The sequence below is a fragment of the Zosterops lateralis genome (genome assembly GCF_965231275.1).
Source record: "Zosterops lateralis genome assembly, chromosome: 9".
Classification (NCBI taxonomy): Eukaryota; Metazoa; Chordata; class Aves; order Passeriformes; family Zosteropidae; genus Zosterops; species Zosterops lateralis.
In genome coordinates, this window is record NC_139769.1 from 10,218,323 (window position 1) to 10,240,345 (window position 22,023).

Here is a 22,023-nt window from a genome sequence, read left to right on the forward strand (position 1 = left end):
ACAGTTCTCTATAGTGCTCCTGATGCAGATTAAGGTTAGACAGATTTTAGATGACAGTTATTTACCTCAGTCTAGCACCATGTATGCACAAAAAGAATTTATTTTATAGCTGCAGATATTAGCCAGAAAAAAGAGATGAGAGGAAATCTTACAGTCTCACGTAAAATATAATTATGTCTGTTTTCTACTCCTTGGAAGGCAAACAAAGAGAAAAAAATGAATCTGCTGCTAGCATTTAATGGGACTTGTCTAAATGATATCAAACAAATAACAACCAGCAGCGATTCACTAACACTTTCAGTTCAATTTTTTTCATTGGGGAATTCCAGAAACATTAAGACCTTGTTGCCTTGAACACTTTCAATCCTACAGAGCAGGATTAGGCTCGTGCCTGAGTATGCCTCTTTCTTTCAAGACCTTCAGAATATCAAGGGAAGATAAATAAATCACAGAGGCACTAATGCTTATTCTCTCCCTCCTGAAATGTTCTCCTTCCCCCCTGCTTCTCCCAATTCCTTATGCAATCACCACCAATCAACCAGGAAACTGTTGCTAACTCTTCAATTTTGCAAGTTAGCAAGTAAAATAATAAAACAATGTTTTAACTGTCAGAGATCCTGGCTCGCAAAGTGCACTTTGGTCATTTCCTTTAATAACTGTAGTTTAGTAGTAATGATTTATAATAGTTCATAATATTCTACTAACTGTACTATATTAATAATACTAATACTTTGCCCTTGCCTAGCGTCTTCTGTCAGAAGGTATCAAAGCAGCAGGCTCTGCTGTGAGGGAGGTATCCCTGCTCCCCGTTAGGGATGGGGAAACCGTGACTCCAAGCCATGCCCGAGGTCAGGATTCCCGGTCCCCGGCACTGCACGGCAGCCGCCAAGTCTGCCTGCACTTCTCCTGCCGCAATCCTCTGACAGCAGTCGAGCCTGATCGATGGGGCTGAAGATTTAATGTGATTCATTCCTTCTCGAAAAAAAAAGCAAGGTTCGGCCAGTGGTTTGGGGGCCGTGGTTTTGATGGGAAATACCGAGTAAAGGTGGGTGGGGGGGTTTCCCTGCAATCGTACAATAAGTGCCCTCCTGCCAGCATTCAGGCACACAGGGCAAAAGAGGAGCAATAAATATTTACTGCATCCGTGCCCATCTCTCCAGCAGGAGACGGATAAATAGAACATTTCGGTGTTGCTCAGCACTCCAAAGACAGCGGTTACAGCAGATCCCGGGGAGTCCAAAAAGGGAGAGGGCACGAGGCATCTCTGGCATGGCAGGGATGACATGAAGGCTGGCCGGGTGGCAGCGGCTGCACGGGGAAACATTTTGGAGGAGAAAACAGCCCCAGCCCTCCCCCTCAAACGATCAATTAAAAGCCATCCTTCTGCCGAGAGCGGGCGAGGACAGCAAATGAAGGCTGCGAGGAGCAGCGCCCGGCCGGGCTCTGCATGACAATTGATGGGAAGAGGAGGCCGGGGGAGGCAGCCCTATCCCTCCTCTCACCATGGTGATTAGGTATTCCAAGTGCGCCAGATAGCCCCAAATAACAGAAAGAGAAATATAAACTGGAGACCGGCAGATCCAAGGGAGGCCAGATGGCCCCGCAGCCGGCAGGGGCTGCTCCCATCCAGCCCTTCCCCACTTTTAACTGTTCAAACATTTCTTTATCCCGACAAGACAATTAAGCCGAACAGCATGGAAAGGAGTCTCGGCAACAGTGTGCAGAGGGAGAGGGAAGGTTGTTGCCAGAAAAGCAGGAAAAAGAGGTGACTGCTGTATGCTCCAAGACCTTCATACAGAGACTTTGCTCCACAAGGATGGTGTGTATTTGGTGGAGCAACAGGGATAGATGCATGGCTGTCATCCCTGCTACTGCCCATCTGCCTGCCCAGTCCTTCCAAAATTCCACTGTTGCTTCTTCACTCCTACATCATGCAGGGCATTGCATGACAGAAAGAAACATTCCAGTCGATTTATTTCATTATTTCACAAGCAAAATTAAGCTTGCAATTTCCTATGATCGTGGCTGATTATGATTAGCAACAAAGCATCCCTTCACCTTAGACCCCAAATTTTACCAGCCTTGGACATGGTGCATCCCAGAGGGAAGAGCTGTGAGCAATGGACGTGTGGACATGTGTATTCCCCCTCCAATCCATTGTTCCACCACAAAAAATAAAACCTTCCCAGCAGCACATGTACAGACACACAGAGTTCTCTACATAGGTCATAACACAAATCCCAACACGTGTCTGAGTGGGTGGGTGACTGCACGGACAGCCCTCAATCTGATTTCCAAAGCACCACATTATTCAGGAATTCATGCTGCGGTCATCATAGTCCTGATGTCCATCACTTGAAGTGCTATTTACATTTGATCAATAACAAACCACTTGTTTCAAAAGGAAAACTAACTCCATGCTAGAGATGTTCTTTAAAACCCCAAAGTAGAACAAAGAGCTCACAAATACATCACACAACTTCTCCTGCAGAAAAGAAACCAGTTGCAGCACAAACTATGTCCAAGGTGAAATATGATTATCAAAAATAATAATCATCAAAATAATGTTAATATGATCACTCCTACTATATTCAGCAGACCCAAGGGATGAGTGAGGATCCCAGACTATTCCCAACTCAAATGTTCATCCCCTGGGCAAAGTAGGAGCAGGGCAAGGACCACCAGCAGGAGCAGGGAAACTGAGACTTGGAGTGCCAGACTCTGGCCAGAGGATGGAAAGTGAATCAGTGGCCAGGATACAGAGGATCACCTTCACACATTGGTCTGTGCTCCACCACCAGTCACAGTCAACACGTGATGGAGATCAAGCAGCAGTAATGGGAAACCATCTTCTGTGGTCCCAGCGAGGCTGGGGGTGTGGGCTGCCCCATAGGAATGGCAGAAGTCTCTGCTCTAACAAGGTCCAGCTCTTTGCCAGGAGATCCCAGCTTCAGCACCAACCACTGCCTGTCACTTTATGGGAAAGCAATGCCACAGGAGCGGGATACTATGATTGAAGAACACTGAGACAGATTTTATTAGAAGTAAAAAACCAGGAATATTTCTTTTTTTACCCTGATTTTAAAATAGGGCTATAGATCTCTTTTGCAGAAAGGAACATGCCATTTATTTCCACTCCCTCTAGGAATCTCAATTATTGTACGCTTATTAAAGCAAACCCATAAAATATGTCTTCCAGTGCCTTTAACACATGCTTTACAAGAAGCTCCTAAACTCTAACAAATGGCATTATTTTTCTCAGTAAGCACCTAAGGAAATGGGCCCATCCAGTACACAGTATGGCTGCCTATCTGTGGAAAAGCTCCACTTTTTCACATGCTCCCTGTATACTCCATTGCACTGGATGTCCTGAATACTCACATTTTACAGCAAGAGACAACTTACCTAAATGCAGACATCTCAGCCCAATTTGCTGATTAAAAAAGAGTGCAGTCCCACCCAAAAGTACCTCAAAGATGTTGTCCCTTTGAGGGATACAGGATATGGGTCCAAGAATCATCCTGCTTTAAAAGTAAGGAAAGGTTTATGCAAAGGGCTGAGCAGCCTCTACTGCATGAACACATCTCTTATGGGGCCAGGTACTAATTTGGAATACACCAGAACATATCACGATTAATTTTACTAAATTCTGCAAATTTCTTCCACTGGTGAAAGCAGGCTGAGACTTTCCTCCCATGCTGCAGAGGACAAAATAAGCACCTTCCAAACGCTGCTTGACATGCAAATATCTCATTTTGATCCTTGTTTTCTCGAAAAGTCTTCCAAGCAAAAACCTATTTTTCAGGGAAATTAAAACTCAGTGACTACATTTTATTTTAGAAAAAAAGAAAAGTGGGGGTAGTTTCTCTAGAAAATCACCATTTAAGCTATAAGGTGAAACAAATGTTTTAATGATCTTTTCAAAAAAGGCTCCTGTGCAGTGGAACAGAAGACCATGCAGGGCAATCATAGTAATTCAGCTTCCATGTAACACAAACCCTTTCAGCAATCTGAAAAACACACTGAAACGGTGAAGCTCTGCAAACCTGAAAAGCACCCATTAGACATGGGAAGGTGTTGCTGATCTAAGAAAATTTTACAATTTTTTCTTGCAGATGTAGAAAAGCATAATTAATTACATTTTTACCTTGAAGCGACAGCCACCTATCTGCTCCATAAGGAGCACAAGTAGGCAGCTTTTACAAAGGGTTATATATACCAGTTACACAAGGAATCCACAAAACTTCTCAGAGACAACAAACCCCTAAAGGACACATTTCTACAGAAACTTCAAAAATATATCTGTGAATGCTAATCCAAAAGAAGATCACCATTCTGTCTGCAACCTGTGATCTCTTGAATTCTTCACTTTAGAAGTTTTTCTTTTCTGATGGCCAACATCAAAGACCATTAGGATCCTCTAAAAGCTCCACAACTCACTCTCAGCCTCCAGCAAACACACCCATACATGTGTATACACACACCAAATAAACTCGCCGTCTTAATGGAGCGAAGTTTCCATGGTGCAGTATTTATATGTGATGGGAATATGATACAGAGCCAACAGACATATTTACTGTACATCACCCTGTTGGTTACAGAAAAATTTTAATGTCAATGAAGTATCAGGATGTTGCATTTGCTCAGCTCTACCATGCAGAAAAGCATCTTAAAGAAATATAACACGATAACAAAAACAATACAACGAACCACCTTCCACTTCTGCCCAAGTTTTCCAAGCTGCCTGCAAAGTTTTTATTCTGCTTCCTTTCTCTGGCAAGTCCCCTGCCACGGCCCTGGCAGTGGCACTGGCACTCGGTGTCAACCTGCCTGTGTCTGTGCAAAGCCCCGTCTGCTCCCAGAAGGAGCGGACCCGCGTTCGGCACACGCTCTTGGCAAAGGCAAGGCACGGCGATGGATGTGGCTGCGTCTGTCTGTCCGCAGCTGTGCTCCATGTGGTCTAATTCATTTAACAGATTTACTTCTTTAAATGGGGTATCTGACAGGATTTTGCCAGCAAGATCCATAGCAGCTGATGCGCTCTAAATTCATTTAGGCAGTGGACCCTCTCCTCCGCCGCTATCTCTCGGAGTACTCTTTCCAGCAAGCTTCATTTTCCCAGCCAGGTTATATCGATAAGGGAAAGAGCATCAACAAAGATGTCTCTAAGCCTTGCCATCTCACCTGCCTCCCCCATGGATAATTATTACCAGCTTCCACACATCCACATGTGCTCCTACCTACAGCCACTTTCCCTACAGACCCAAAAGGAGAGAGAGGAGATGCTGAACAATGAAAGGAGCTTACAGCATAAAAAGTAGCACGGTCGGGGGTGGATCAGAAGGAGAGGGGGGAGAGACACAAGGGATCACACTGGTACTGCAAGAAATACACTGCTCCTGCCATCAGTGGGAATTGTCCTACCCTTGCAAACGCCGACAATAAAAGACACACTTGCAGCATATTTCAAAACCAAAGAGCGATGGATTTAAAAGGCAGGGTGATTTTATGATGACTTTTATTGAAAAGGTACGCTGGGTTTAGGCAGATGTCTTTTAGCGCCGGTAAGTTAACACAGTGCCTAATTCAAGGAGACAGCCTGAGGAAGCAGCGCCGACAGGGGAGAGAGAGCCACAATGTCTCTATTACTCTCCTCGGTATCATAAAGGGGAGAAGAAAAATCACATCTGAAAGGGAGAGGAAGCAACAGTGCAGCGGGTTTTTGTTTTTTTAAAAAAAGTAATAATAATAACAACAACAATAATAAAATTCAACAGAACAAAGGAGCCCATGTGAAAAGCAAACCACTCACTCCTTGATTACATGTCTGGGTTTACAGGAAAACTCTAATCATAACTTAGCACTCTTCCTTGGGGTACCACGCTCTGTTGCCCCCAGACCACTCCCCAATGTAGGTCACCTCCCAACTCTGCAAACCTGGAAGCCTGCCCTTCATGAAGGACAGCTCTGCTCCTCTGTGTAGGCAACTCCACAAGGGACAAGGTGATGGAGGAATAGAGAGTTACAGTAATGAACAAGTGGACTGGGTTCCTTCAGTCCAATCAGTGGCCTGCAAAAGGTCACATCACCTTTCAGCAGGCACCAAAATGGGGGAAACACTCAGAGAAAGCACATGATGCAACAGCTTATTGAATTGTAAAAACAATTTGTATTTGTCTTAAAGAGGGAGCTCAGTGGCCAACAATATTCTTAAGTTAACCAGAGGGGAAAGGTACTTTTGTCCTAAGCTGAGGCATGAATCGTGACGGTCGGTAATGCATTTGCTCCAAGAATGGTGTGCATGAAGAAAAGGTCAGAAAGAAACACCTGAAGAAGCAGGGAGCACATGCTTGCTGCATGCTTTGGGAAAGCTCCTGGCTACGCATTCCAGCTGCATCCCTGTTTCCACACATACATGTACCAGCCTCACACTGGTGCATAGACACCTTTCTGCAGGGTCAACATCACCTCTCCAGCTATGTGCTGGAAGGAGAGTTTCCTTCAAGAGCACCTCACCTTAAAATCTGTCAATATCCTTTTGGAAGAACAAGGCAATATTGCATGGCTGAGCTCAGCAGGTAAGAAAGGCTGCTTTGCCTCTGCCTCCAGCAGTCCCACAGCACTGTGGGGCAATCACCTGTTGCGTATCTCAACACGGCACAATTAAAGAATCACCAAGTCAACAGAGGTACTTACATCTGTCACTTCGGTCTTCGGGACTGGATGAGGTCTCACGGTCAGAAATGAGGCCAGAAACAGCAAATATCTTCTTCCCTGTATCATCAACTTTGAGGGAGCCAGGGGAGCTGGAGGGGAGCTGGGTGCCAAACTCATACTCCTTCCCATCAGTGTCCGAGAAGCGCAGATGGGGTGAGTCAGTGTCATGGCAGTTTTTCAGGCGCTTGGCCGGCGTAAAGGCTGACTGGTAGCTCTCCCGGTCTTCAGTGGATGCAAAGGGGCGGAAGGCCCCAACGCCGCTGTGGTTCAACATACTGATTGGGGTGCAGTCCAGGTTGGGGGGTGCAAACTGAGGGTGGAGGTGAAGCAAGGATGGAGGAAAGTCACGGTTCGCAAATGCTCCCGGCACCCCGCCTTGGCGGTGATACATGGAGGCAAAAGTATATGAGCCATTGGTAAAGGGAATGTGCACGTCCTTATCTGCTGACACAGGGACCCCAAAAGGCCTCGGCTGCTGGCAGGGAATGGAAGCATCACGGCTGGCTTCGGCAGTGGAGGCGAGAACCATCAGTGCTGGGGAGGCCAGGGGGTTGGGGAGATAGGGTGAGTTCTCCATCTTGAATGCTGCCCGGTGTAAGTCCATCGGAGTCTCTTTCCTCAGCAGGATCACAAGCAGAACAATCTTCCCCGGAAGGAAAGCAAAGCGATGCCTAGGAATGGAGCGGGGAAAATTACTGGAGCATCATCACCCTTCGAACACTGCAAGGAAACAGAAAGGGAAAGAAAACACAACCAATTAGGTTTCTGCACTCATTTCTCTCAGATGCTCCAGCAGCAGAGTGGCCACATGTGTTACAAGCCACTGGCCGGAGATGCACCACTGTTCTCATTCAAGAAAATCAATAGACAACTTCACACACTAGTGGAGTCAGCCCTGGCCCTCCAGGTTAAAGGGTATCATCCAGTGCAGATGGATGAAAGGCAAACCAAACATAATAACATGCAGATTTAATAATGCACTAATAAAAAATGTTCAGTCTAAAATTAACATAGTAACTCCAAATTATAAGTGGAATTTTATATGGCAAGTGGCACGTATATACAACCGCAATAAACTTAAGAAAGCCCCCACATACACACCTCCTGCTATTTGCTTGGGGGTTGGGGGTGCAGAACCAATATAAAAATACACATTGTACACAGTTACCCAAGTCAGACAGCACACAGGGTTATAACTGTACACCATGCTTGAGACATACACAACTGACAGGTATTTTCTCTTGCTCTCACAGTACATATGGGTAGATGTGTACTTGAACACACAGGATTCAATACCATCATACATATGCGTACACACCATTGGAATGTAGGAATGTGGCTGTGTCCGGGTACGTGTGTGTAACACACAAACACCCACGCGTGCACACACGGTCCCTGTGAGCCAAAGGAGAAGAGACTTCCCAGTAAAATGCTTGGCGTCTCTGACAATACTTAAAATAATAATGGGTGTTTCTGCCATCTGATCTCTGCGAGCGTCTGCCTTTCGGGTCGGGGACAAGAGAGGATGGATCAGTAATTTTAGTTCCTAATGCACTCACTCTTAAGTAGATTTGTAAACTGCCCTGGATGTGCCATTAACATTTAGAGGAAAATGTTAACAAAATTTCTGCCTCGCATCTTCCTGAGCCTCCCAGGTCGGCTGCAACCACCCACCCAGCCACAACCCCCCTCCCAGGGTGAAAGAAGGGAAAATCCTTCTTTCTCTATCTCCCCCAGTTCGCAGTGCCTTTTTGTGTTGTTATTTTCTCCCCCCAATCAATCCCATGCCTTTTCTTTTAAGCTTCCGCCGCCTGCCATTCAGGCCCCACAACCCAGCTTAAAATACAAGGACTGTAACTTTGAAACAATATACTAGCCGCTGGAGCTCAAAGGGCCAGAAAAATCATATAATAATAAAAAGCTGTTACAAATTGTGCCTCTTAAATCCAGAGGGTCAAACATCTCAAATAAAACTTAGTGAAAGAGTGTCTCCCTAATGGAGTGTCTTTTGTACTCCATGAATGAAGGAGCCTAGGTTAACAAAGTGTATGAAATCCAGTCTGGGGCTTTAATGCAGTTCAGTGATAGCATTTCCTCTCTCCCATCCTGTACCCAGCCGCTCCACTGACTGTTATGAATTGTGAAGATGAGTGGACATCATCTCTCTGCTTCCTCATTTGGCACTCATCCTTACAGACATCATTGCTAAATTACCAGATTATGTATCTCGCATTAACGGATTTGCTCTCTTCCAAATTTTAAATAACTTTCTCGTTGAGTTCTTGCCACAGAAAGCGAGGGGGAGAGGAAGAGTGAGGGATGCCAAGGGCAGCCTGGTCAGCACTGCAGTCCTGGGTACACTTGCTCTGCTGCTTCACATGAGGCTGATCAAAATCTGGAGGTCAGAAAACTGCAGCCACTGGAAAATTTTGAGTTTTGGGGGGCTTATATAATCATGTAATTATAAATATATATAGATAGATATGTATATACACATAATTATATATTCAAAGAGATGCATGCAAATAAGCCACTGTTCTCAGAAATAAATGATCATTCACATGGAAGCAAAACTGAGCAATCACAGAAAAACACAGATTTCCAGGGGGGAAAAAAAAGGCAACCACCTCTGCCTGCTTTTCTATTTTTACTTGTGCTTTCACACCATTACGTTAAATGTATTTCATAAATTAGTAATCTGGCCGCAACACTTGACACTCCTGTAGGATACTGTGAATCACTATGGCCGTTTATTCGTTTGCAAACTTCATTACACCGGGAATAAATCAACACATTACAATATCTCAGCCAGCCAAATTTAATTTTTTTTCAGCTCCCACTTCCTTTTTCGTTCTCTCTTGCTCCCTTATCGCCCAGCACCTCCCCACCCCCCAGCAACACGGACAGATTAGGCTGCGGCGGACCAGTCATTATGAAAATCTATCGTTAATACACTCCCAATGTCAAAATGTCATAGGTTTAAATACAGAACCCAAATATAAGAAAACTAACTGACCTTCTTAATTAAAAAAATATGGATTGCAGGGTAATCAGCTGGAGGGAACATTTGGGTGCTGGGAAGGCAGTGGGCACAGGTGGAGTGAGGAGCTGCTACTTTTCTGCCTCTATGCTGATTTTTTTTAATTTAGCACCTCGCGCAAATCCAGATTAAAATAACTCCAGCTATTGATCTGAGCAGTGGAATTGACATTAATTTTAGTTCACTTCTCACTTTGCAAAGGGATCAATAGGAAGTAATAACAGCTGACATCCCCGCTGAAAGGAGGAGAAAAGACGGGCTAGAGACAGAAATCGAAAAGCAACCAAATAAATCAGCAGCTACTTTTCCACGGCATCAGACAAACTCCAAACAGATTGCAAAAAGTCTTTGTTGAATTAACTAAACAAGGAGTAGAGGGAGGGAGGGTGGAGATCAATCTAGGAAGCTGCACAAACTGTCTACCAAGTATGAAGGTTAGATGGACATACTGAAAAGTAACTCTGAATTTTTAAGTTGCCTTTTTTTTTATGGCTACCTATATGCATACTTATAGGCTTTTAGAGCTACCCTGTTTAAGGTGTACACAAATTACCTGTGTAATCGTGTGTGTTCCTAATAACGAGGCTAAACACGCCACGACCAAGACAAATTGTATCAAGAACCTTTAGCGCTGAACCATAAAAAAAAAAAAAATCTCTCACCAAGAAACAAGTAGTAATCAGTTCTCTCTGGCTTAGTTTTGAATCCTCTGATTACAAAGGTTGTAGCATGGTGTTGCATTAGTTAAAAGGAAAGTCTGATAAAAGTAGGAGAAGCCATGACAGAGCTGCATTTATCAGGCATCACAAACACCCACCAAGTGGAGAAAACAGCAGTGAACACTGGTTATAAGTGTAAAACCCACTTGCTAATCAGCCTGCAAAGAAACGCGCTCATATGCAAGCACATGCACACCCCATACACAGCCACCAGATCTGCAAATCTTTTACTAAATGTTACTCAGAGTTCCTATTACTAAATCACCTCTCTGCTATCGATTAAAATAAATAAAACACACCACTCTGGTTTCTACAACAGGTTGCATTTTTGTGGTCTCTCAACTATTTCCAAATGCCAGAGATTAAAGTAATGGGGCAAATTAACGTCTTTCTCCCTCCAGAAAAAAAAAAAAAAAGAAAGAAAGAAAAAAGTTTTCTGGGGAAAAAAATTAATTAACAGGCTATAGGGGAGGAAAAAAGATGAAAACATTAGGAAATCCAGGAAAATTGATGATGCATGTAAATTAGGAAATACCCAGGAAAAAAAAATCACAATACCCATTTACATTAAAAAGTTTTTCCCCATAAATGTCAAGTAGGAATTTAGAAATATGCTCCGCACAGAAAAGCCAAAGATTATAAAACAAAATAATGCCAGCTGTTTGGGGATTTAAGTGCTCAAATGGATTATATATTTGAACCAAACTGGATTTCCTTATAATAAATAAAACAAATGCAAGCTCGAAAGCCAACAAAGGAGAGCTCTCATCACTGGATTAAGATACAAAGGAAAAACAGTTAATTTTTTTTTTCCAACGTGTAAAATATGCCAACTGCAGCCGCACACCCGGACAGCTGCCGTGGAAACCGGTTTAAGGGGGAGAGGGAAAAAATTGGGAGCGCGGTGAGCGGAGGAGGCGGCGGGGCCGGGCGGAGCGGCCCCGGTCCTGGTCCCGGCCCCGGCCCTGGACTGCGCCCCGCTTCTCTTTGGATGTAAATTTCTTCTTCAAAAATTTAAAATTTAAAAAAAAAAAATCAAAAGTATTTTTATTTTATTTTTATTTTGTTCTAGGAAAAATAACCGCGGGGAAAAGCCCCCGGGCCTGGAGGGCGCTCCCGCGGCTGCCGGAGGGAGGAAGCGCCGGGGGTTTGCGAAAACAGAGAAAGAAGGAAAAAAAAAAAAAAAAAATCCCAGCGCACAGCCTACCCATGGGTTTGCTGCCGCTTCGCCCCCGGCCCGCGTTCCCGGCCCCGCTCCCGACTTGGCGAAATGCGAAGGCAAAGCGCGGGCGGCGTCGCTCCGGGAGAAGCCCCGCTCGGGCGGGCGGCGCGGGCGGCGGGCGCGCCCCGGCCCCGGCCCCGGGCACCGGCCCCTCACGGCCCCTCACGCCCCCCGCGGGCACCGAGCGGGCTGGCACCCGCCCGCCGCCCCCTCTCCCTCCCGCTCCCGGTTCTTCTCTCCCGCCCGAGGAGATTGTTCAATAAACCCAAATAAAATAAAATCCGTCGGGGGTGAGCCCCGGGCTGGAGCCTACCGACACCGCCAAGCCCCGCCGCTCCGCGCTCCCGCCGCCGCATTAAACAAACAGGTGTTTGGCGGGGCTGGGGCTGAGGGCCCGGCCCGGCCCGGCCCGGCTCGGCCCGGCTCGCTCCCGCCCGGCCCCGCACGTCCCGCCGGGAAGCGGCGATCGGGCCGGAGCCGGGGCCGCTCCTCTCAGAGCTGCCGCCTCGGGAATTGTTCACTCCCGGGGAGGGCGGCGGGAGGGGGCACCGCCAGCCCCGTCCGTACAGCCCGTTAAGTCGCCTTTCCACCCCTCCGCTTTTTCTTCCCTTTTTAAAACCCGGGTTACAAAGATCATCAAACGCGAAGATGCCCAGAGTTGTTTGGATTTATTGCAACAATCACTTACCATACACATTTCCTGTGTGGAAGGACAAGCATTCAATACAACTCTTTAAGTAGACAGTTCCTAATGATTTCATTGTGGTCAACCAGATGGTTTTTATGTATTTAGATCTGAAGGTGAAGAATTATTTTCCATGCTTCCAACCTATTTACAGACTTCCCTGGTCTAGAGCTGGGGTTGTTGGTTAAAAGAAAGAAAATCCTGCAATTTCTCGATCGCATCGCTGGATGATCCAGAAAGTTTTCTAAAGAACCTAAAGCGAAAACAGGGATAATTCCTTTCACCTCTTCTGGCTTTCCAAGCTACGCCACTCACATGTGGAGTAATTTTAGCTCATTCGTTGAACAACGCTGCCAATTTAAACCGCCTCTCTACCTTTGTTTTATCTGCAATAATAAAACCAGAACAGCACCGCATGTGAGATCCAGGCACTCGGTTCCTACCTGGAAGCAGCCAGGGGCAAGGGCGGCAATCTTTTACAGATGAAGGACCCGAAGAGGGGCGAGGATGTTGGACAAACTTCAGCCGCGTCCAAAATTAAGCTAAGTGCGACTTAACAACGAGTGGTCAAAAAAAAATCTCTCGGTCTTTGAGCGGGGATCGCGCATTTTGGGGGCGGCTTAAAACTAAAGTTCACCCGGGGACTGCGCGATGGCAAAAATGAAAGCTTCGGAGTAAATAAAATTACTGTCTGGGCAGTGTTGCTTGAACGCACAGAAACCCTTGAGGGTGTTTTGGGTTTTGGTTGGTTTTTGGTTTTTTGAGGGGTTTTTGGTTTGGTTTTTTTCCCCCCCCAATACTTTTATTGCAAAATAAAAGACCAAGTTTATATATTTTAAAGGGGGAAAAAAGCCCACAAACAACAAAAAAGCCCGGACCCACAAACCCCTGGGTGGGTGCGCAGATCTGCTTATTTCCTTTGAAAAAAGTTTTTTGTTTTGCAGCTGCTGGGAAATGAAATTGTCGCTGCCCAGAGCGACGGCGGAGAGAGCGAGCGCCGGGAGCGGCGGAGGGAAGCGCGGAAACAACTGCCCGGCTCGCCCCACCGAAAAAAAAAAAATACGGAAGAAAAAAGAAAAGGAAAAAAAAATAGTTTGAAAAAATTCTGTCTATTTGGGAGCGAGGGCTCTGTGCCGGTGCCCGGGTCCGGCCGGGCTCCCCCTCGCCGTGCGCCGTCCCCAGCCGGGCTCTCGCGGCGGTCCCCGGCACCTGATCCCCCTGGCGGCTACCGCTCCCCTCGGAAAGCCACCGCGGGGGGAGGATCCGGGCAGCTCGGGGCTCGCCGAGGGTGCGGGGGGGGCCCCCTTTTATCTGCCTTTCCCCTCGGCATTACCATGCCCATCCCCACCCACCCGGCCCTCCCCGCGGCCGGCGCGGCTCCCCGCCGCCGCCGAGCTGCCCGGCTTCCCCGGCGCTGGGGAGGGAGAAGGAGGAAGAGGGAAAAGGGCGAGGGGGCTGGGATGGAGGTAGGAGGAGGAGGGGGTTGAAACTTGCCCTGCAAAGTTTGCGCGTGGCCGGGCGGGCGCGGCGGCCGGTACTCACGGTGCGGTGCGGTGCGGCGGGGGCTGCGCGGAGCCGGCGGGGAGCGGGGAGCGGGGCAGTCCCGGGCGAGCTGGCCCCGCTGCCCGCCCGCCGCTCGCATGTAGCAGCGCGGGAGGCGGCGGGGGTGCGAGGGAAGGAGCAGTGCTGCCTCTCAGTGCCGGCTCTCATCAGTGAATGAGCCTCCACTCTCCGAGGGGCTCCCGCCGCACACACACACGCACACACACGCGCGCTCACACACGCGCTCACATACACTCTCACACACGCGGAGCCGGGCTGAGCACTGCATACATTAGGGCACTCGGGCAGTATGGGAAATGCAGTCCAGGACCGGCGCCCACCCGCCGGCCGCCCGCCAGCCGCGGCCCCCGGAGTTGCCCAAACGGGGCGTCGGAGGCCGCTCCTCTCCCAGGGGCGCCGCTTCTCCTCCCGGCCCCGCCGCGCCGGCTTCGCCCACCCGCCTGGCACCGGTCAGATTTTCCACCGTTCAGCTCCCTCCCGAATTGCAGCGGGACGCTGCTGGGCCCCCTGGGCGGCAGCTTCCCCGCTTCGGGGCAGCCCCGTACCCTTCCGGCAGCCCACTGCCCTCGGGATGCCCATGGGGCCGCAGCCTTCCCTCACGTACCCTGCGGCATCTTCTGGCACGGGATGGGCATGATTTCCAGGGGTGGGCATCATCCCCAAACTTGCCTTGGACAAGCCACAGCAGAGCCAGAGAGCAAATTAGGGACTTAACACTCGCAGTGTTTCCCAACTGCGGCAGGCACGCACGGCACTCACACGGCTATTTTAATGTTTCCTGGATGCACGTCGCCGCTCCGCACAAACCCTGCTGCACACACGCTCCACCTCGGCCACAGGCAACTTCCCTGCCAGCCCTAGGAGTGTCCCGAGCAAAAACTGCCCGTCATAGGAAATGGAAGAGCCAGTTTTAGATGGGGACTCAAAAGAAACACTTGTCTCATTGTTTCTCGTGAAGTACACCAAACGCTGATCCAAGAGACTTACTTATTTTGTGCGAGAGCAAAATGTTTTGCGTTTTTTTCTTCAACTGCTAAATAATTTTAAGTTGTTCTTAAAAATAGTATGGGCAGCATTTTATGGCTCTTCTCTAACTCTGCATTGGCATTTTCAAAATATGACTGTGCTGTGTGACATACACTGTAAAAAGAAGTCCTCTCCATCAGCATCATCAACCACTTGGGCTATATCCTGTGTATGACAGCAAGAGAGATCACAGGCTTATGTCATCCAACAACTTTTGTGTAAGCAGTGACTCATCACTTAAGTATATGGGCTGGCTTTACCTGTTACTCCAGGATCACTGAATGTTCCAGCCCCTCTAAAACTGTTCACAGGCACAGCATGAAGCATGTTCTCAGGCCTTAACTGGGTGCAGACCATGATGGTTTGCTTCTTACTGGACTGAAATGCACCCATCCTTCCTGCAGCACTTCAGAGACAGGTCTTATGCAGAGTGCTTGCATGACTTTTGAATGATAAAATCTTTGGAAATGTTAATAATAATAATAATAATAATAATAATAATAATAACAACAATAAAGTCCTTATTTTCACACTTAAATATCAAAATAAAACAATATGCATTTCAAGCTTCTCAATTCAAGAAGAAAGCACCGGGGTGAAGGAGCTTCCTGTACTTGACACAACCACCAGATGCCCTGTTCCCTGCTCTCACCTGCAGCTCAGCCACTCAAATATCCACCAAAAAGAGCCTGCTTCCCTTCAAGGCATCTGCTCCACTGCTGCTTTCCTGCACACTGTGTGCAAGAGCAAGGAGGATGGCAAGGCAGGCAGCAAGCACTGCCTTCTCCCATGGATCAACTATGGCACAATGGAAAATGTGGGCTCAGATTCCGGAACTCCTTTTCTGCTTTGTGTAAAAACTGTCATTTGGATAGTCCAGGTAAAAATCTCTCACAAACTGGAGCAAGCATTATTGTGCATGTATTTTGCTCATCAGTAACACCTTGTAGTTACTGTCTGATTTACCAAAGTCATAATTTTTTTGCACTGGTGATTTCAAACACCTCTCTGGAAACAGCTACCCCACAGGCTGTGCATACAGACATATCTCAGTACCTGAGTCCTGCCATTTTTTTTCTGGGGACTCTGAATTAGTTGGCACCACACACATTTCCAAGGTGCACATCCTGCAGTATGCTCCTCACCAAAAGCATCAACAGCTCAGGACTTCAGTAAATATTCCACAGGGTAGTGTAGATGAGCCAGATTTTAAATAACATCAGAGTTTGACACACTTCAGGAAGCCACATTAAAAACCATCCCTTATCTCCCAGGGATCCTGGGGAAAACATTCAGTCACAGCCCAGCTTGTGCTACAGCTTCACCATCAAAATTACAGAATGCCAGGGGAAAAAAAAGTGCTCTTATTATAAAGCTGTATTTTCAGTACTTACAACATCATGAAAAATGATCCCTCAGATTTAAACGTCTTTCTTTTGTTCTTAGCCAAAAAGCAATTTTTTTTTACTCTTTCAGTTTCTTAGTATGGAAAAAGGGATCTGAATCCTGCACCAGTGTCCAATTTATGCTAGCTGTGTTAAGCTCCATGTTTTGAGGTTTGAAAAAAAAAAAGGCAGCTTTATTTAACTTTATGTTACTGCATCGTCACACACAAACTTAATACAGCTTGGATTCAGGGAACAAATCTGGCATTTAGCTAGCTTCTGTGAGCAATGTCTTCAGAGGAAAATAAGAAGATACACTCAAGTTATTTATATTTGTAATTACCATTAATCTGTATTACTAATGAGGATTTTGATCCTGAAAATGGATCCATAAACATGGACTCCTGCACCACTATGGAGCTGTGATATGCACAGAGGCCCATAGGAAAATTTTCCACTGAAATATATATGCTACACTGATTATTTAGACCTTAAAATAACTTTGAACATCTGATTTAACTTTGACTGTATCGCTCATCTCTAGGAGTAATAGGGTACACTTCCAGTTGCGGGGGTTTTTTTCACTTAATATTAAAACAAAATTTGAGATTGTTACAGGCTATCACAGTGCTGTCCCTTCCAATTGCAAACACTGTTCTAAATACTGAAGTCTAAATTAATATATACAATCCTGAGCCTACAGGGTTGATTGGATGCACTTAACTTTATGCATACAGATTTCAATAGGATTGCTAATAATACATAAAGTCAAGTACACATGTAAATTCCACCATGAGCAGTGCCCTGATTGGAAGTCTGCTGTATTCTTACAGTACCAATGTGCATTCTTAAAACAAGAGACTCTCTCACCCACCATTATGTCCTCTAGCTGCTATTGTATAAAAATAAGATTGAGAAATGCGATAAACTGGAGCAGCAACTGCAGCAAGTGAAGGGCAGACTGTGTTGCATATGTACCTACAGAACACTGGGATCCTGTGACAGGGACTTGCATTTGTTGGGAGCTGCCCTGTTGTGTGCCCTGTTCGGTGCCCCAAAAAGTGACACCCCAAGAAAGTGCAGAAGTTCTCCAGTTACGGAACCACGTCCTGAAGTCACTGGCACCATCACCACCTGTAGCTAGACCCAGACCATTCCTTGCATCACTTCATCTTCAGTATGGGTGAAAGGGGGAAAGACGGCAAACGAATTACTTTACTAATTAAAACTAAACTTTTTCTCGCAATGAGTCTCGGAGGCGGCAGTCGCTCCCAGCGGGGTGTGGGTGGCTGGCTGCCGTGTGTAATGTCCATGCCCTCTGCTGGCTACAGCCAGCGCGTCTCAGCTGCGTGCCACCGCCACCCTGCCCTCGCCGCTGCCACAGCACCCACTCCGGGGAGGAGGCGCCGGGCAGCGCTGCCACTGCCAGAAGTCCCTGCTGTCCAAATGATTTTATCCCCTGGTTTTGTCAGAGCTGTGGCCCTGGTTTAACCATCCCTAAGCTGGTGGCCATGCTCCAGGAGGACAGGAGCTTGGAGGCTGTGTAGTTAGCCATGTCTCACTCTGATGCTATTAGCAAGGACATCTGAGATGAAGGTTGACCTATGAGTTTGAGAGCATTATTCTGGTCTTAGCAGCTGATCTGGGCTTTACTCTAGTGGTTGCTGTAAGGATTGTTCCAGAGCTCAGGAGAGTTAATATGGGATCTCTTGGTCTTCTGAGCCATCTGTGGCTGCCCTCTGCCAGAGCCTCTCTCTTCACAGGAAGAATTTGGCAGAGGCAGGGCTGAAATCATACTATCTGCCAGAAAATGGAAATTTAGAGCTGGCGCACTCTCAGTCACTAGTCTTCCCAGAATGAGAAAACAGTCCTTTAAATGAGTTGTTGACTCATATGACTAGTAGTAAGAAAATTTTCTTCAGCCTACAAAAATTTTCTATGGCTGAGAGATAAACTAATCATCTTCTTCTTCTTCTTCTTCTTCTTCTTCTTCTTCAACATCATCATCACCACCATTGTCATTATTAGCATCATTATCATCACCATCACCTAGATCTCTTCCAAAGTCTCCTGACTAACACAAAAGAACCTCTTAGTTTTGCTTTTCATAACATGCTGCAAGATGCCAGTATAATTTTAAACTTTGCTCATCACTGAATCTCTACAGATGCAGAATGGAGACCATGCCTGGGATTTTGCAAACAAGTACTATGTATTCTTCATATGTCATTCTCCTGCAGTATCATTTCCTATACAACCTTCTCCTTGGAAAATTCCTTCTCCAAAAAAGAGCTTGTACGCTGGATGGCAGATGTCTGACAAGTAACTGTATCAACTTTTTTAGGAAGACTGCTCTTATGTGAACATCAGCCACATTATCATTTCTACAGCTGAAGCCTGACGCAGCTAGAGCCCAAAAAGGGGCATATCTGGGACATTTGCTCCTGAGGAAAATTCTCTCCAAAACTCTGGTGTGATTTAAGCACGTGCGTGCAGCAACACCCTTTCCTATCAACTATCCCTAAAATTCGATTGCAGCACTGGACATTTGTTTCCTGTACAAGCGTCCACTCTTTTTTCAGGGCTTTTTTAAATCCCTCTCTGAGCAATATCCTGTTGCTAGGAGTTCCACAGGCTAATGGTGTGGAAAAATATTTCCCTATGAGAAGAGCTACACCTGTCCAACCCCCCTTCTGTGCACCATCCATCACACTGACAGCATAGGTAACTTGCCCGGGATCATGTCAAAGCGTGAAATAGCTATAAAGGCAACGCGTATGTGTTTGTCATTTTTGTCATTAATGGGATCAAGCAAAACTAAGGCAGAGCTATTGAACTGTGACGCAGAAGCCAAGGGAAGCTGGAGCCATGTCCAAGAGCAGTTCAGAGTGGTGGCTCCTGCTTTGGCCCATGGAAAGTGCACAGGGTGAGCAACACTTTGATCTTCTTATTTATTTGTGTTTGATGTGACTCTACTGCAGGGTAGATGTTGGGTTTGTTTTTGGGGCCCAAACAAAATGCATAGCCTGGTGCAGGGGAACACTATTCCACAGCCGGGACCTCTAGCTCCAGGCTCCTCCTCCTCCCTTCCCAATTCAGTGGGGAAACCCTATTCAGCAGGAGATGGGAAAAAATACCCACCTCCCCTTTTAGCCAGGCAAGCAAACCTGAGCAGGACAGATCTAGTGAGCTTTTAAGGCAGCTCTCCGGTGTGATTAGTTAGAGCTTAACATGAGATAAAATCAATTGGAAACTTGTGTGAGTTAGGACTGCTCTCATCAGTCAGAGTTTGCAGCAGCCAAGTGCAGCATGATTGTTATTAATATCTGCTACAGATATATAAGCTGAAATGGCCCTTTACAGTAAAAAGGAAGACAGTAAAAAAAGTTGCTCTTTCCCAAGAACATACAGATTGTGCATGTAATTCAGGGCCATGCTGAGCACCCCACACATCTGTAGTGGTGGGAACAGCCTGTTTCCAGGAGAAAATACACTGATGTCTTATATGCATGTGCATTTTCTCATGATGCTGCATAACACACAAGGATGTTGTTTAGGAGTTTAAAGTGCTGAGTATTACGATGTTTGTGGTCCATCCCAGAAGCTGCATTAGATGTGAGGCAGCCCACACACCATGGGTGACTTCAATCCTATGCTTTGTGCCTGCCTTCTTTCAAAGGAAAAATGCTTTCTGCCAATGCAGTAAGTAATTCTGTATAAGGCTGGACCTCAGCATCAGCTATAGTGCTCACTACTGTGACTGCTGTGATAATTCCCATGCTGTCACATGAATGGGATTGCACCATAAACTCACACACCTTAGCCGTGCTGATGGCCAAGCCTACATAATGGCCCAATGCATTGGTGCTAATGATCCAGTGTTTATGGTGGCCCACAGCACCGTTGTCATGCCAACGAGATGGTATTCCTCTCTAGAAAAAATAATAATAACCAAATAAATAAATACTTTCTTTCTCTAGACTGATCTGGCTGTTTAATAGGACTTGGAGATTAAAGCTGAAGGGAGAAAAATCCCAGCTGAAATGCAAACCAGTCTCTGTTCAGATGAGAGCAGAACAGAACATTTCTCCCTCTCCATCCCCTCTGTGCTGTGCAGAACACTCTGCAAAGCTTCCTTTCCAGCAAAACAAACCCCTCCTGTGGCAGGGCTGGGGAGCAGGAATTTCTTCCTAAACAGTCCCTCCCTGGGGATTTGGGTCAGTCTTGGGACTTCCATGCTGAACCTCCCTATCCTGGTCCCATGGCAGTGTGGCCCCAACAGGGACATAGCACAAGGAGAGCCTGTCCCTGTGGCTGTCATGCTGCCCATGAGCACCCAACCTGCCTAATCTACTTCTACTATCTGCCCCAGCACATGTGGTGCCCTGCAGGAAGTTCAGCTCTAAAGCAGCCATCAGGATACTCATAGTAGGAAGGGTGATGCTACAGACCCAACTGAGCATCGCTCCTCAGGATCATCCCTTCCCTCTCTGAGAGGCTGATGTGCTTCAGAGCTTCAGCTCCTTCTTACCTCAGTCACCAAACCTGACTTCAGTGCCCATTTTCACAATCTCTTCTTAAAATTCTGGATTTTTTTTTTTTTTAGTTTCATAAAGAAATAAACTCCTGCAGCTGAATTCCAGGACTTGGTGCCTGGCTGTCACTATTCCCCTCCCAGGAAATTACCCATCTTCCTCTGAGAAATATCTGTCTTCTTTCTACCAAGTCACTTCTCACATGCATTTCCCATTCTGTTTTCTTGCCCCTCTCATCCTTTAATTCAGCTCACATTACTCTAGCAGTAAATTATTTAAAGCAGGCAAATACGTGCAACAAGCCAGCTTTCTGTCAGACACGAGCCTATTCAGAAACTGATACACTCAGAATTTCTTTATCTTGGCTCAGCTTTATCTTGAGCTAGCCTTTTCTGCCATCCAGTTCAAATGCCTCATATCCCTCATACAGTCCCAGTGCCCTACATATCACGGCCCCTCAGATTCCTGCCTTGATTGTTGGAGAAGCATTGTATTGCTTCTGCAGTTTTCCTGTAGGCTCAACCCTTCCATGGAATCAAAAAGGTAGAATTTACTGTAATTCAGAAAATGATTCAGATAACAAGAATAGTTTGAGTTTTAAGAGCAAATAACAATAAAACTTGGAAGAGGCATAAGCCCATACAGTACAGGTTGGACCAGTAGCTAGTGTGAAGAGAAAACTGGCACAGGGAATGTCATGTCCTGTCAGTGTAGTTTTCCCTTGCAAAGTTTCTTGCATGCTTGCTGTGCCCTCTGGCACCAGGGGCAAGACATGGATTAGGTGAGCTCTAGGTCTGGTCCATCTCTACACTCCTGCATTTTTGACTCTGGTCAAAATTCAAAAATGTGAAGGCAACACCCCAAATTGGGCATCTCACAGCTGAGAGCCTTCACCTGCACTCACCGTGTCAGCCACTTTCCTTTGTTAGCAGTGAGACTTTGAGTTGGTTAAGGCAAATGCACAAATTCCCAGGTGCCTGCAGCACATCATGTATATCCAGTCAGGCTGCATGTATTAATTTCTTCCTGCTGTATGTGAAATGTGTGAAAGGTCACTTTTTCTGGTCCTGTGTTCTAGGCTGGTTTTCAGGAGACTCCTTTGCATCCATCCTTCTATCAGTTCATCAAGCC

General features: G+C 46.5%; 1 protein-coding gene across 2 annotated transcripts in view; it reads right to left on the minus strand.

The window, feature by feature from the left end:
- The window catches only part of RNF220 (ring finger protein 220), a 214,251-nt gene extending 206,840 nt beyond the window's left edge, over positions 1–7,411 (minus strand). For both annotated transcript variants that reach the window (XM_083867362.1, XM_083867361.1), the window contains exon 1: positions 6,697–7,411. In XM_083867362.1, coding sequence (XP_083723488.1) covers positions 6,697–7,321 — 625 coding nt within the window. In that variant the 5' untranslated portion in view covers positions 7,322–7,411. The remainder of the gene's footprint in view (positions 1–6,696) is intronic.
- Positions 7,412–22,023: the final 14,612 nt, after the last annotated feature.